The sequence below is a fragment of the Diadema antillarum genome, unplaced genomic scaffold (genome assembly GCF_040938485.1).
Source record: "Diadema antillarum isolate AM-2024a unplaced genomic scaffold, OU_Dant_1.0 seq00000187_RagTag, whole genome shotgun sequence".
Classification (NCBI taxonomy): Eukaryota; Metazoa; Echinodermata; class Echinoidea; order Diadematoida; family Diadematidae; genus Diadema; species Diadema antillarum.
The window spans coordinates 338,391-351,098 of NW_027271251.1; the positions used below are offsets into that span (position 1 = coordinate 338,391).

Sequence of the window (12,708 nt, forward strand, 5' to 3'; positions counted from 1 at the left end):
GGTAGCAATAAATGTACTGGAAACAGTGGTACTGAATGGCAATAGAAATGCCAAGAAAAAACAAGGAAATAACCCAGCCCCTTCAAAGATTTAAATGAGGGCCAAAGTTTTAATGTACAGGGGAAACTCGGTATAACGAACACTGCTGTAACGAGATATCGGTTATTACGAGGAAATTTTCCCGGTCCCAAATTCCCTTCCACACAAGTCTATGTAAAATGCTACTCTTATAGCGAGATCGGCTATAACGAAATAACGGCTATAACGAGATAAATTTTGTGACTTCCAAACAAAGAAAAACATAGCCAATCAAACCTGTTATAACGAGGTAAAGCAAAATGTCTTCGGTAAAGCTTTACTTCACCTGTGCTATCATCTTCCGAGATTGTAAAGCTCGATGCGCCAAAAACTGTCTTGTACACACATAATTATTCTCTTCAGTGCACTCCAGCTCGCACTGCATGTTGTACGTGTAAGTGTGTGTGTTACATACTGATACATGCAGAAAATGTGGTGGGACGGCCATGGCATCATCATGACGTTTAGCAGGTGGGCAATTCCATGGGAATGTGGACATGGCACTAAAATTTCAACTTTATCATATTGCAAAAGAATTACTCATTATGTATTACCCATATATTGAAGTTAAAGAAACTCAAAGAATTATATCAATCGGTCAAATATTTCCCGAGAAACAGCTACAAATGTTGAAGACAATTTTTCAGTCATCCAAATTGCTAAAATGCATGCTTAACTTGATATAATTTTTTTTGATAGAAAAATTCTGCTAGCACTTCAATTAATTTATTTTAAAGAAGCAAATTGGTTCTACTTCAGTCTCCCATGAGGAAATTTTTATGCCACCTTCAAAAAATTCTAATCACCACATGAAAGTTCAGCCCTTGAGCCATGTAACGCGAGTTACCGAAACAAGAAATATTTTTCATTCTGAAGGAAGCAGTGGAGGTAATTTGTTGGGAATCATAATTTTCTAAATTCATCACACCCTGATACTGTACACAGGATGTTGACTTGAATAAACACTGTTATCACATTAAAAAATGTCAATGAAAAGTGTAACGCGAGTTACCATGTAACACGAGTTACCGGCATGTAACGCGAGTTACCAACTATAAACACAAGTTTCCCCCAACATAAGCAAATTTTAGCACTTAATTGAGCTAGATTGTGGTGAAAACAATCAAATGCAGTGCTATACACACTATGCTGGACTGAAACAAAGGAGGGCAGCCTAATAAACTGTGATTAGCATCAAGGCCACTGATCACATGCCACATTGAAGAGTCTAGCCTGGCTTTCACTGCATACTGTACATGTATCCAGCAGTGAATGAGACCATTAGATTTATCTTTTGAATTTCCTGCATCAGTATTACAGAATTTTTATTACAGAATGCTATAAAGCACAGCAAGTGTTGGTTCTAATCCTTGTTCGGTGGTCTACTGAAGATGACACGTACCTGTCCGGAGATCAGGAGGTTGTGGGTTCGAATCCTGCTCAAGTATGTATGCCCATGATTTTTTATCATGGCTACTAATAAAACACTGATCAATTCAGTGAGCTTATTAACGTTGATGTAGGGCAATTTGTCAATCAGTTGCAATGAAAACATCTCAACGGAAGAATTTCATGAATTTGAATAATTACGCAGTACCCACTGCATGTTATAAGGATTAGAACCAGCACTTGCTGTCGGGTGAAAGCACGGTGGTCTAGTGGAGATGACACCTGTCCGGTGATCAGGAGGTCGTAAGTTTGAATACTGCTTGAGTATGTACGCCCATGACTTTTTTATCATGGCTACTACTAAAACACTGATCAATTCAGTGCTTATTCACGTCGATGTAGGGTAATAAGCCAGTTCGTATACACTGTAGCTCATGTACACATTGGTACAAATGACCTTTCTTTTTTCTCAGTTGGTTCGGCACTTCACTTGTTTTCAAAGCAGCATATTAATGCATAAGCTTGCATGACATAACAATTTATGGAACTTCTGTTCAAAAAAAGAATGAACTTGCATTTAGATCAGGGGATCAGAATACTCCCATCAGTTTATAATTTAGCAGGCATCCACTTCATTGTTTTGCATTGAATGCAGTAACCGCTTATTTCCGTTTATATTGCAAAATACCATTCTTGCTGTCAGGTGGATGTGCTGGCAAGCATCATTTAGATAAGGATCGCATGAATAATCATCACATCACAGATGCTTATGTCAGTGAATTTACAAACCAAAATGCCTGTTCGTACAAATGATTTTTTTTTGTACATGCACAAAGTGGAATTACGAACTGGTCTTTTTGTCAATCAGTTGCAAAGAAATGTACTAGTTTTCACTCCTCACAAAGATAAGATTTGAATTTTTGAAAGATTGTAAGCTGTTTCGTAAACTTGTATATAGGGTTTGATACTTTTATGTTTTGTTTTAAAAAGACTTTCAACATTTTTCATCTTTACACTCCGAAACTTACAATGTAATAATACACCTATATCATCTAGTATATATTCAAACATATTCAAGGTCTCTATGAGGAGTGAAGCTCTTATTAGTCTTAAACACACACTTCTATTGGGTTTATTAGTAAAATATTTGTTTAACATTTATTCGTTTTACTATCTACACAAATAAGCATCTCTCAGATTATTCAACACAAGATTCAGTGCCATCAGAACAATTGTATGTCATCAATTTGTGTCACCCTGTGTTAGTGGACATAATGTAACGCGAGTTACCGTAACGCGAGTTACCGACATAAAGGCTCCCTACATTTTTCCAGGTCTTTGTTACTCAACTTTGATATTGTTAATTTATGAGTCCTAACCCACTATCAATTCAAGGTAGGAAAACTTTTATCAAGATTGTCTAGTATGAGGAGACTTTCCAAAAAGAGGTCTTCATAGAATTGACCATGTCCTTTTTGTGTAACGCGAGTTACCAAAATTAAATGATTCAAGAATCCCAACATGTTTGTCCTTTATTTTTCTTTTTGGATTCATTTAGTTGGTGTATGTCTACTTAACCCATGATGAAAAAAGTAACTTGTAGATCCTACCAATTACAAAGATATTGGCACATTATCCCCAAAATGTACCCATTATTTGTAACGCGAGTTACCGTGGAATTGCCCAGGTGTGAGGCAATCTGATGCTGTGATTGGCTGTCTACGTAGGGAAATCCCCATCTTCACACACACGCAGTCATTATGTACAGTACATACAGAATGTGTCACATACACACACAGCATTGTGCAGACCATATTCAATCTTTCCACACAACACACACCCATACCATAACCACATACACGTGTACCAATCCACAGACGATCTTGACACAATCGCGAGCTATATAAATTTACAAATTCAAACACCTAAAATCAATAAGAAACACATTCTTGATATTGGATTTCATTGGCGAAAAACATTTTCTTACCCATAAAGGTGAGTAATTCCCTCCCTCAATATCAAGTTATCAGTATTGATTGAAATATGATGGGTAGTCCCACATGTGCAAATTAATGTCTCTATGTTATGCTTTCTTTTATGCTTACTGATATAATGAGATATCGGCTATAACGAGGAAAACGACTCGGTCCCGACCATCTCCTTATATCGAGTTTCCACTGTAATATATTTGCTTCTTACAATATGATTAACATTCTTCTTGCTTTCTTTTTAAATTCAGATACCCAAGTAGTGAGCAAAAGACTGCTCTAGCCAAAGCAGTCGTGATGCAATACCCCACTTTGCAAGACACCACACCAGGTGCAAAAGGATATGTAAGTTTATACTCAGTTTTTGTGATCTACACCATTTTTTAGCCCTCCTTAGCAGAAAGCTCAAGTGACATACATGGCATCTTATTCATCTTGCATAAACTTGAACATTTTCAACTTTACTAGAGGGCAGATTTCAACCAAACTTGGTGTAGATAATCCTTATTTAAGGGCCAATTACCAAAAGTTGTTCAGGATATGGGCATGAGCCCCTCCCCCTCCCCCCCAAAAAAAAAGAAAAAAAAAAGAAAAGAAGGGGCATTTACAGGGAAATTGCGTCAAATGTATTAATTTCAATCATTGTTTTAATATCCTTATTATATCATATTAATAATGTATCAATTTAAATCATGCCTTCATCAGTTATACTCAACTCTGCTAAAGTCAAATTTGTTAAGACTTGAGAAAAAGCTTTGACTTTGAGAAAATTCAACTTCCTCAGAGTAAAATAGAAATAAAGGAAAAGTATACAGCTTCGACTTAGGCGATCATTCCACTTGTGTGACTTCAACTTAGGTCAAGGTGACTTTAGTTAAATTTGATACTATTGGCAATAGTTCTAGTTGCTCTCATTAGTGTGATTATACATTTATGGCATTTTCAAACATACATTGTCCACAGGTAGAAAGAAAAGTATTGCTTTTGCGCAAACATGACTCCCAATGCATTCTTATATTTCAGGAGTACTTATATGACAAGGGTCACGGCTTCATCGAGTATCGTTTGAAGACCTTGAGGAGCTATGACGCCACACATCAGAGGAAGAGATTAGCTGCAGCTCCCACCAAGCCCATGACAGAGCACGATGGTGCTGAACCAGCAGTTGATGAAGGAGATGATATGCTAGAACCAGTATCTCAAGAGATATTACAGAAAGTAGGTATCATTAAAATCAAGTCACCTTAAAGAGGAAATCCAGTTACTCTGATAAGAAAGAGTGAAATCTCATGAGAAAATGGTAAATTTGATCGAAATCGGATGGAAAATAAGGGTAAGGTATGACATTTTGAAGTTTCGCTCATTTTTTTAGGAAACAGTTCTTGAATGGTCAATATGAATATGCAATAGTAAAGTGATTATTTCATCCCTTCACAGCTTGCCGTATAGTTTGTATATAAAATTTTGAAATTTCCAATTTTTCATTCAAGTGCTATTATGCCCCAGTCTCAAATCCTGATATATCTAACTGATCACTATTCTGAAGTTATTCAACCAGGAATAACATTATGTTTTAGACTTTAATGATAGAAACATAAAATTTTTATCATTTTTCTTTCTTTTCTTTTTTTTGTACACGGTCAATGGAAAATTGTGAGGTGATGACATCATCAACTCACTCATTTGCATATATATCAACTGTACAAGAACTGTCCCGCAGAAATTAGCAAAGCTTCAAAATGTCATAACTTCCTTGTTTTTCATCCGATTTTAATCATATCTTTACTGTTGTACTCATAAGATTTTACTCTTTTTTCATCGCACTACTAGTAACTTATATTTGGACAGGATTTGCCCTTTAATAGTAAAAGGCAAAGACTCATTAACCCCATTCTTCAATTTTCCATTTACCTTCTATGCAATGTTTATGTTTGTGTACTCATAATAACTACCTTTTGGGAGTACTTGAACAATGCACACAACGGTTTCAGTTTTCATCTGCAATGTGGGAATATTTTAACAATGAAAATAACACAGTGATACCCATATCTGATCTAGCACACAGACTAAATAAGTTCCATCATTAATGTGAAATTGCAGGTAGAGTGGATGAAATACCACCATCCAACACCAGATAATGTGGCACTCATCAAGTCAAAGTTCAAGGAGACATTCCCACATCGCAAAGAGGAAATCCGGAAGGGAAGATTGACCATTGCAGAGGTTCTCATCCGGTATCCACGGTATCAAGACATGCCTAGTTTGGTAAGATCAAAATTTTGTAAACAGAGAGGGAAGGAGATGAGGAGCATATGTTTCTAGATGATGGTTGTTTGTTTGTTTGTTTGTGTGTGTGTGTGTGTTTTATTATTATTTGAGGGAAGGTATCTATGTATGTGGGTATTGTGAAAAACAAATCTTTTGAAGAAAAGAGATGCACTTCCTATCCCAGACAGCAGGGATGCTTGTTTCAGGCAAGAGCCTGAATCTAGGCCCTGGCAATTTATTTTCAGGCCATATGATCAGATTTTTTGTGTACACATTGAATCATTCTGAATAGTTTTCAGGGTCTCTCAAATAGATATTATTGCCTTCTTGATTTTAAAAATGTGTTCCTGAAGTGGTAGATTTCATTTAGCAAAGGCCATTCATGAAACCTAAATTCAGAATATTATGGATGAGCTCCTAATACAGTTTTCTTGATCTAAAACTTTGTTAACCTTGTATGTGTCACACAGAAAGTCTCTACAGTATCAGGCATTTTTTGATAGCATCATTCAGTTATGTCCACTTTGATTATAATTAGGCAATAATGTTTTGTGATGCATATCATACAAGGGTTTGAGAGTTTCAACTTTTTGTGCACTTCCTCAGGACCTATAATCTAATCTTTAATTTCAGATCGATCTAGACTTTCAGCTTGAATTTGGCCAACGCTGCGACAACCTGGTTACTTCTTGGAGGCATGGCTTACTGCCGAAGATCATGGCAGTGGGCAGAAACAATTCTTCAGCTGCTGTATCCAGCATCATTAAGAGATTTGAACAGGGAAATGGTAAGATTCATTTTCTTTGCCCCCTAAATGTTAATGTCTATAAATTGATAAATTATGAAATTGAATGAATTTTCATGAATTGTTGTCTCAGTTAATTTGTGTTTATTAGAGAAGTGCTGAACAGATTTTTTTTTTCTTTTTTAAGGCCAGTCAAAATTTTTGCCAATAGGAAAAGTTATCTTAGGAAATCTTGCATCGAATGCTTTATGTCAATCATTTACAATCTTTACTGTTGTGACAATTACTTCACAATCGTTGGTCACCCATCAGTTATTTTTTTTTCTTTTGTGTGTGTTTGTGTGTGTATGATCATGTTTCTTTTTCCAGTCTTCTGACACATACTGGTTCAATTCAGAGGGATGAAATTACAGTATGTGTCTGTATTTAGTATCACTTTTTCGTTAGCTTGCACTAGTTGTGTGAGACACGTTAGCTACTCCTATACTCCTGAATACAGAAGCAAAATGAATGCGCAATATTGAAGGTACTGGGGAAGACTGTTAGCTTGTGCAAAAACTATAAGTGAACAGAGGAATTGTGTGTCAGTTTCCTCGGTTATGCATGAATAATCATCTTGGAATATACCAACCCAATCTCACTCATAATATCTGAGGTATAGATGAAAATTTAAACAAAGGTAGTAAAACAGAAATGAGCTTTAAACTAACACTCTAACACTCTTATCATACATAGTTTTTCCATTGACTATTTTTCCAAAGCTTTTATATAGGCTTCTCAATATGTAGCCTTCTATGACACCTTCTGACATATACAGTGCACTCCCGTTATAACGAACATGGTTAAAATGAAATTCAGGTCACCATGAAGTAAAAATTCGGGCTGCAATGTTATCCACTCTATGCATTTTTATTGTTTATTTGTTCTGTTATAACAAAATTTTTAACAAAACATAAGAAAAGTGCCAGTCCCAAGGACTTCGTTATAATGGGAGTTGACTGTATTTTACCATTTCACTTGACACTTTTGCATTCTCCACTCATACACTCTTTCCCGGTACCATATTCATTTCTGACACCTATGTACTAGCCTGATTCTATGAGAATGTGCTAGCTAAGCTCAGTTTTCTTCAATGAGTTCATTTTTTGATTTTACAGCTGACTTGTGTGCACTCCAGATTCTGTGCCATTTACTTCCTGCATCTAATGCCATCAGCTGCAAGAAAGGCAGCAAGAAGTCATCAGAATCTCGTAGTGCTGCAGTGGGCCACCTGTTCCAGCACGAACCAGTAAGCAAATAAACAATATTCTGATTGCCTATCAACTAGAGAGCCAATGATATTCTGAAGAGAATATTCAATTGCACTTTTCTATTCTTTTAAAACAATAAAACATACAGAAATAAAATGAATAAAGGAGTCCATGCTCTTTATTGGAACTTTTACATCACACGTCAGAAATTACCCATTTTCCAAATTATCATACAGGAGAGCTTCCTTTGATATTTCACATTCCTATTTAAAGGGTACTGAAGGGCATCATGATACAACAGTTTCTATGTGATTCTCTTAGATCGTAAGTTCAGATGTGTTTCACCCTTGAACTATGCTGTCAACTCTTTAAAAGTCACTTGCAAATTTCGTTTCTTTTTTTTCCATTATTAGTTCGTGGAGCTACATGTATGGGGAATTACACATATTTCCCCTATTCTTCAGAAATTGTAACTTTCCATCAAGTATCACCATTGAATTGACTGTCAATCTTGAGTTTATTGTAATACTGGTAATGAATCTAGAGTCCATAAAGCTGTAACCCTTGAGGCTTGCAAAGTTATAAGCTTAAAGTTTAGATGTCTTTTTATCTTATGATAGGATTCGAATTGTGGTTTATAATAGGAGAGATTTTAAATTTTCCCGGCAGCATCACTGCAAGAGTTACTAAGCCAGTGGAATAGTGTACTCTGTGCCAGTGGAAATTTACTGGTTTGTCCTGAGGTCATGAATAAAGAAAAATTAAACAATGAGGTCTATTTCACCCATATTATCATTATATGTGTTGCATCATTTATCCACAAATAGATTGATTGACATGTTGGGAGAAAATATCTTTTGTGACATGACTGCACTTTAACCAATCACATTGCAAGAATCTTATTTTGTTGGAGATACCAAAATATATTCAGATTTCTTATGAGCCCTTTTTTCCCACTTTCATTTTAATTTCCACTGTTTTAAATTTTGTAAGAAAAAATGAAGTTGGCTAAAAGGAATTAAAAAGCCAATGTGCCCTTACTCAGTGGACACACCACAAACATTGATGTGTCCAGCATAATTTTGAATATATTTATATAATGTAAGGATCAATACTTTTTTTGTTTATCAATGTCAATGACAGGTTGGTACAGATGTTGCTGGGTATGCTGAGCGAAAACCCGAGAAGCTCACTCAGCCCTTCCTCCTGTGCCTCGGCCCTGACACAAATCCTGAGCAGTTTTTCCTGATCTTGCACAGGAAGTGTGTGCCTGCTGGAGAGAATGTTGTGGCGGCCTTCGATAGGCTGTTCAAGGCCTTCTACGTCTTTGACGTACATTATCCACCTTGCCTCCATTCGTTTTTCTCTTTTCTAGCGTCTGTTGTTTACCAGTGTTCGGATGATGTCCTCACCCCTCAGCAGAGGGCGTTTCATGTCCTCCTAACTAGCACACAAGTGTAAGAGGATGTTAAAGAGGTATTGCAAATTTACTTGAAGTTTCAAACTGTTTCAAAATTTGGAAAGATAAACTCTCCAGATCTAGTTTAAAGCAAGGGTATGCAGGCCTATAGAAACATGATATGTGTCTCATCTATTTGGATTTCTAATCTAACATTGGAATTGTAAATGTAGGCTTAATGGCCAGCCCAGAGTAGAGACAAATCCTATCATATCAATTTGCTACTGTACTATGAATGATAATTTGATCCACTACTTATTATTCCAGTCTATAAATTTTCAGCTAAAACGCCCTAAAAAGAGCATTTCAGCCTTAGTGAATCAGCTCTTTTTCCTCTTTTGAGATACATGCTCCTCTGAACTTGGAACTTACATTCTTGTTGAAGAGTCAGCCTTATCAGGCTCAGGTGCAGTTGAGCGTGAAGCTGTTACCAGGGTGTACTGCTGCACTACAACACTAAAAGTAGAACAGGGCTCGGTGATGAAAAAAGTTTGTTGCGTAGAACTTGTGATATTGTTGGTGTTTTAATTCGTTGATTGTTAATTGTACAAGTAATTGAAAATAGTTTTAACTTAATCGACAAGAAAAACCTATCTCCTCTTCATGGCCACAGATTAAGCAATACATTCATCTTTGAAGTGTTCTGAGTATACCAAAGAATGTTTGGCCTCACGCAGCTTGGTGTTACACTGTTAATTGGTAAAAAAGTAAGCCAGAGCACGTTTAAATTTTTCTTCCTCGTTCCTTGTTTGACATCAAATGATTTTATAAAACTGGTATTGTTGTCCCTTTCAAAGACTATAATTTCCTAAACGCATGGTAGAAATTGGAACATATCACTCTAAAACTGCTTTAATTTGCCAAAAATATAATCTTCCTAGTCACATCTTTCATTTGCGATTCGCATGGATAGTGTATAGACATTTAGCTCGGTCGATGTTTCGTACTTATGACGTCTCTGCATATCATTATCATAAATTACATCAAGAGCCGTTTTCCGATTTTGGCAAGGAAGCGCTCTCTGAAATTACTATTTTTTCTTTATAATTACGTATATATAGTGGAAGACAAATGTTTTATACCAGATCTAGAGAGTTTATCTTTTGAAAAATTGAAACAGTTTGAAATCTCACTTGAACTTGTAATCCCTCTTTGAATGACCTGTTGCGGCGTGGCATGTACGTAAAAACATTGGAACAAATCACTGTTGCATTTTAGCAAATAGTACCTGTCCAGATCATCCCAGTTTGAGGGCAATTAATTCTTCTCATGATTCTTAGCTCAAGTGAGCTATTCCCATTGTGCATCATCCACAAAGTTTTTACATTTTCATCTTCTCCCATTGGGCAGAGTTTATATTTTTTCGAACATTATGATACTAGAAGTGAATTACAGCTGTACTCAGAATCTGGAGTGCACAGAAGTTAGCTGTACAATGAAGATATTAACCAATTTCACCAAATTGGCTATTGCTTTTGCATAATAAATATAATTTGCTTCCATGACATTATGAAGTTATCACATTGGTCTCTGCCCAACTGCAGCTGGAGGTCTGGACTTTACAGGAGATATAAAGTTACATTAACTGTTTCCATGTCAATCAAATGAATATGTATCACATGTCAAAAAGTATGGATGACCATTCGTTTTAAAGTAATTTTCATGAAATATTCAGAAGGAAGATTTGACAGGAGAAAATTTGAGGTTGCATGATTAAAGCCCCCCTTCTCTACAGGCAATTCTGACTTGCTTTTATGAAACCTTTTTTTGTGGTCTCATATTTAGAGAAGTTAAGTGTTGACAGACAACACTCACGTTAATTTGTTATTGTTGTTGTTGTGAAAATGCTACAAATAGCAGCCAAAGAGGAGTTTCTTCCAATGGTCATCCATGCTTCCTGGATGAAGATCCTGTCTCCGTGATGTGATCAAGTTAAGACATACATTTGTCACACCTTTGTTTGATTAACAGTGATGCAGCATAATGTGCACATGCATATTATTGCATCCATCTTCTTAAAGGACAAGTCCACCTTCATATACATAAGGATTGAGAGAATGCAGCAATATTAGTAAAACACATCAGTGAAAGTTTGAGGAAAATTGGACAATCCGTTCAAAAGTTACGAATATTTTAAGTATCTGCGCAGTCACTGCTGGAAGAGAAGACTACTACAGTGTATGATGTCACATGCGTACAACTATATAAGGAAAATAAAAAGAGAATTTCACAAAACTTTACTTTTTGAATAAAGTGCACATTTCTTCGACTTGCTACTGACGTATGTTAAGGGTAAAATTATTCCCCCTGCCTTCTGAAAGAGAGAAGTCAAGTGTTCTTTTGTTATGCGAGAAAAATGGAAATATGTTGATTTTTCTGTATTCTTTCTTTATATCGTTGTACTCATGTGACATCACGAGCTATGGTAGTCTTTTCATCCAGCCGTGACTGAGCAGAAACTTCAAAAATTCATAACTTTTTAGCAGATTGTCCGATTTTGCTAAAACTCTCACTGATGTGTTCTACTAATATTGCTGCATTCACTCAACCCACATGTCCATGAAGGTGAACTTGTCCTTTAAGAATCGGGGAAAATTACAGTAAAAACTTATGGGAATCATCAATCCCTAGGGTTATGGGACCCAGAGTTACTACATGTATGTGCATTTTTCACCTCCATATAAGTGATGTACTTGGAAAAACTTGTGGAAAAGCTCAACTGGTTCAACTTCTTTTCCAAGAAACATCTGCAGCCTGCTTTGATAAATACATGAGGTTAGAGCAGATGGAACCAAATAGACCAGTTCACTAGTGTACCTAAGTCAAATTTATTGATAATTCTTCCCGTAGACCTGGTAACAAATTATTCAGTTAACCTGCAACTGACCATCATATTTCAATATAGAGCATTCCCAGTGATGTCACAGTGCCCACCATAATGGAGTCAATTGCCCAAACTGACTGGAAATCAAGCCTGCATACAAAAGCTGCAGCTATGTTTACTTATGGCAAACCTAAGGCAAGCCTGTGGTTTATTAAGAACACCAGTGTTAGAGAGGCAGGCATGAATGAATATTGATCTCCTTTGCTATGGAAGCCACCATTATGGTGGACAACCTGATGTCACATGAAATCACTATATAAGGAATCCAGTTTGCATACATTAATTGATGCTACATCTGGCAAACAGAAGGATTACAATTGTTTACTATTGTACAGTGATACCTTTGCAGGTGAAGAAGATAATATGGTGCATCTTGTGTCGAGTGTATTGATTGGGATACTTTTTCCCATATATTTCTTTGGAAATGAACCATAAAATTAAAATGTTTTTGTTTTTTGTTTGTTTTTTAACCATTTTAATAACCCTAACTAGGCCGGGGGGTTAGGCCAAAAGCTGCGATGCTCCATGACTTTTTTACTGTCGAGTCTCCCACATCTTTTGACACCAAATATTGCGACACCTGGGCACACAGTTCCAAAGTTGCGCATATTAATGTGTACATGCATGTCAGGCCAAAATTTGCCAAA

At 36.3% G+C, this 12,708-nt stretch overlaps 2 protein-coding genes across 2 annotated transcripts in view; one reads left to right on the forward strand and one right to left on the reverse strand.

The window, feature by feature from the left end:
• LOC139728593 (ergosterol biosynthetic protein 28 homolog) overlaps window positions 1-12,708 on the reverse strand; it is a 62,394-nt gene that overhangs the window by 12,791 nt on the left and 36,895 nt on the right. The gene's annotated exons all lie outside the window — the stretch shown is intronic.
• On the forward strand, window positions 3,753-9,179 carry LOC139728608 (uncharacterized). The gene is made up of 6 exons (XM_071639550.1): window positions 3,753-3,800; window positions 4,479-4,673; window positions 5,556-5,720; window positions 6,357-6,510; window positions 7,626-7,756; window positions 8,862-9,179. The coding sequence occupies exons 1-6, from the start codon at window positions 3,753-3,755 to the stop codon at window positions 9,177-9,179; spliced, it is 1,011 nt and encodes a 336-aa protein (XP_071495651.1).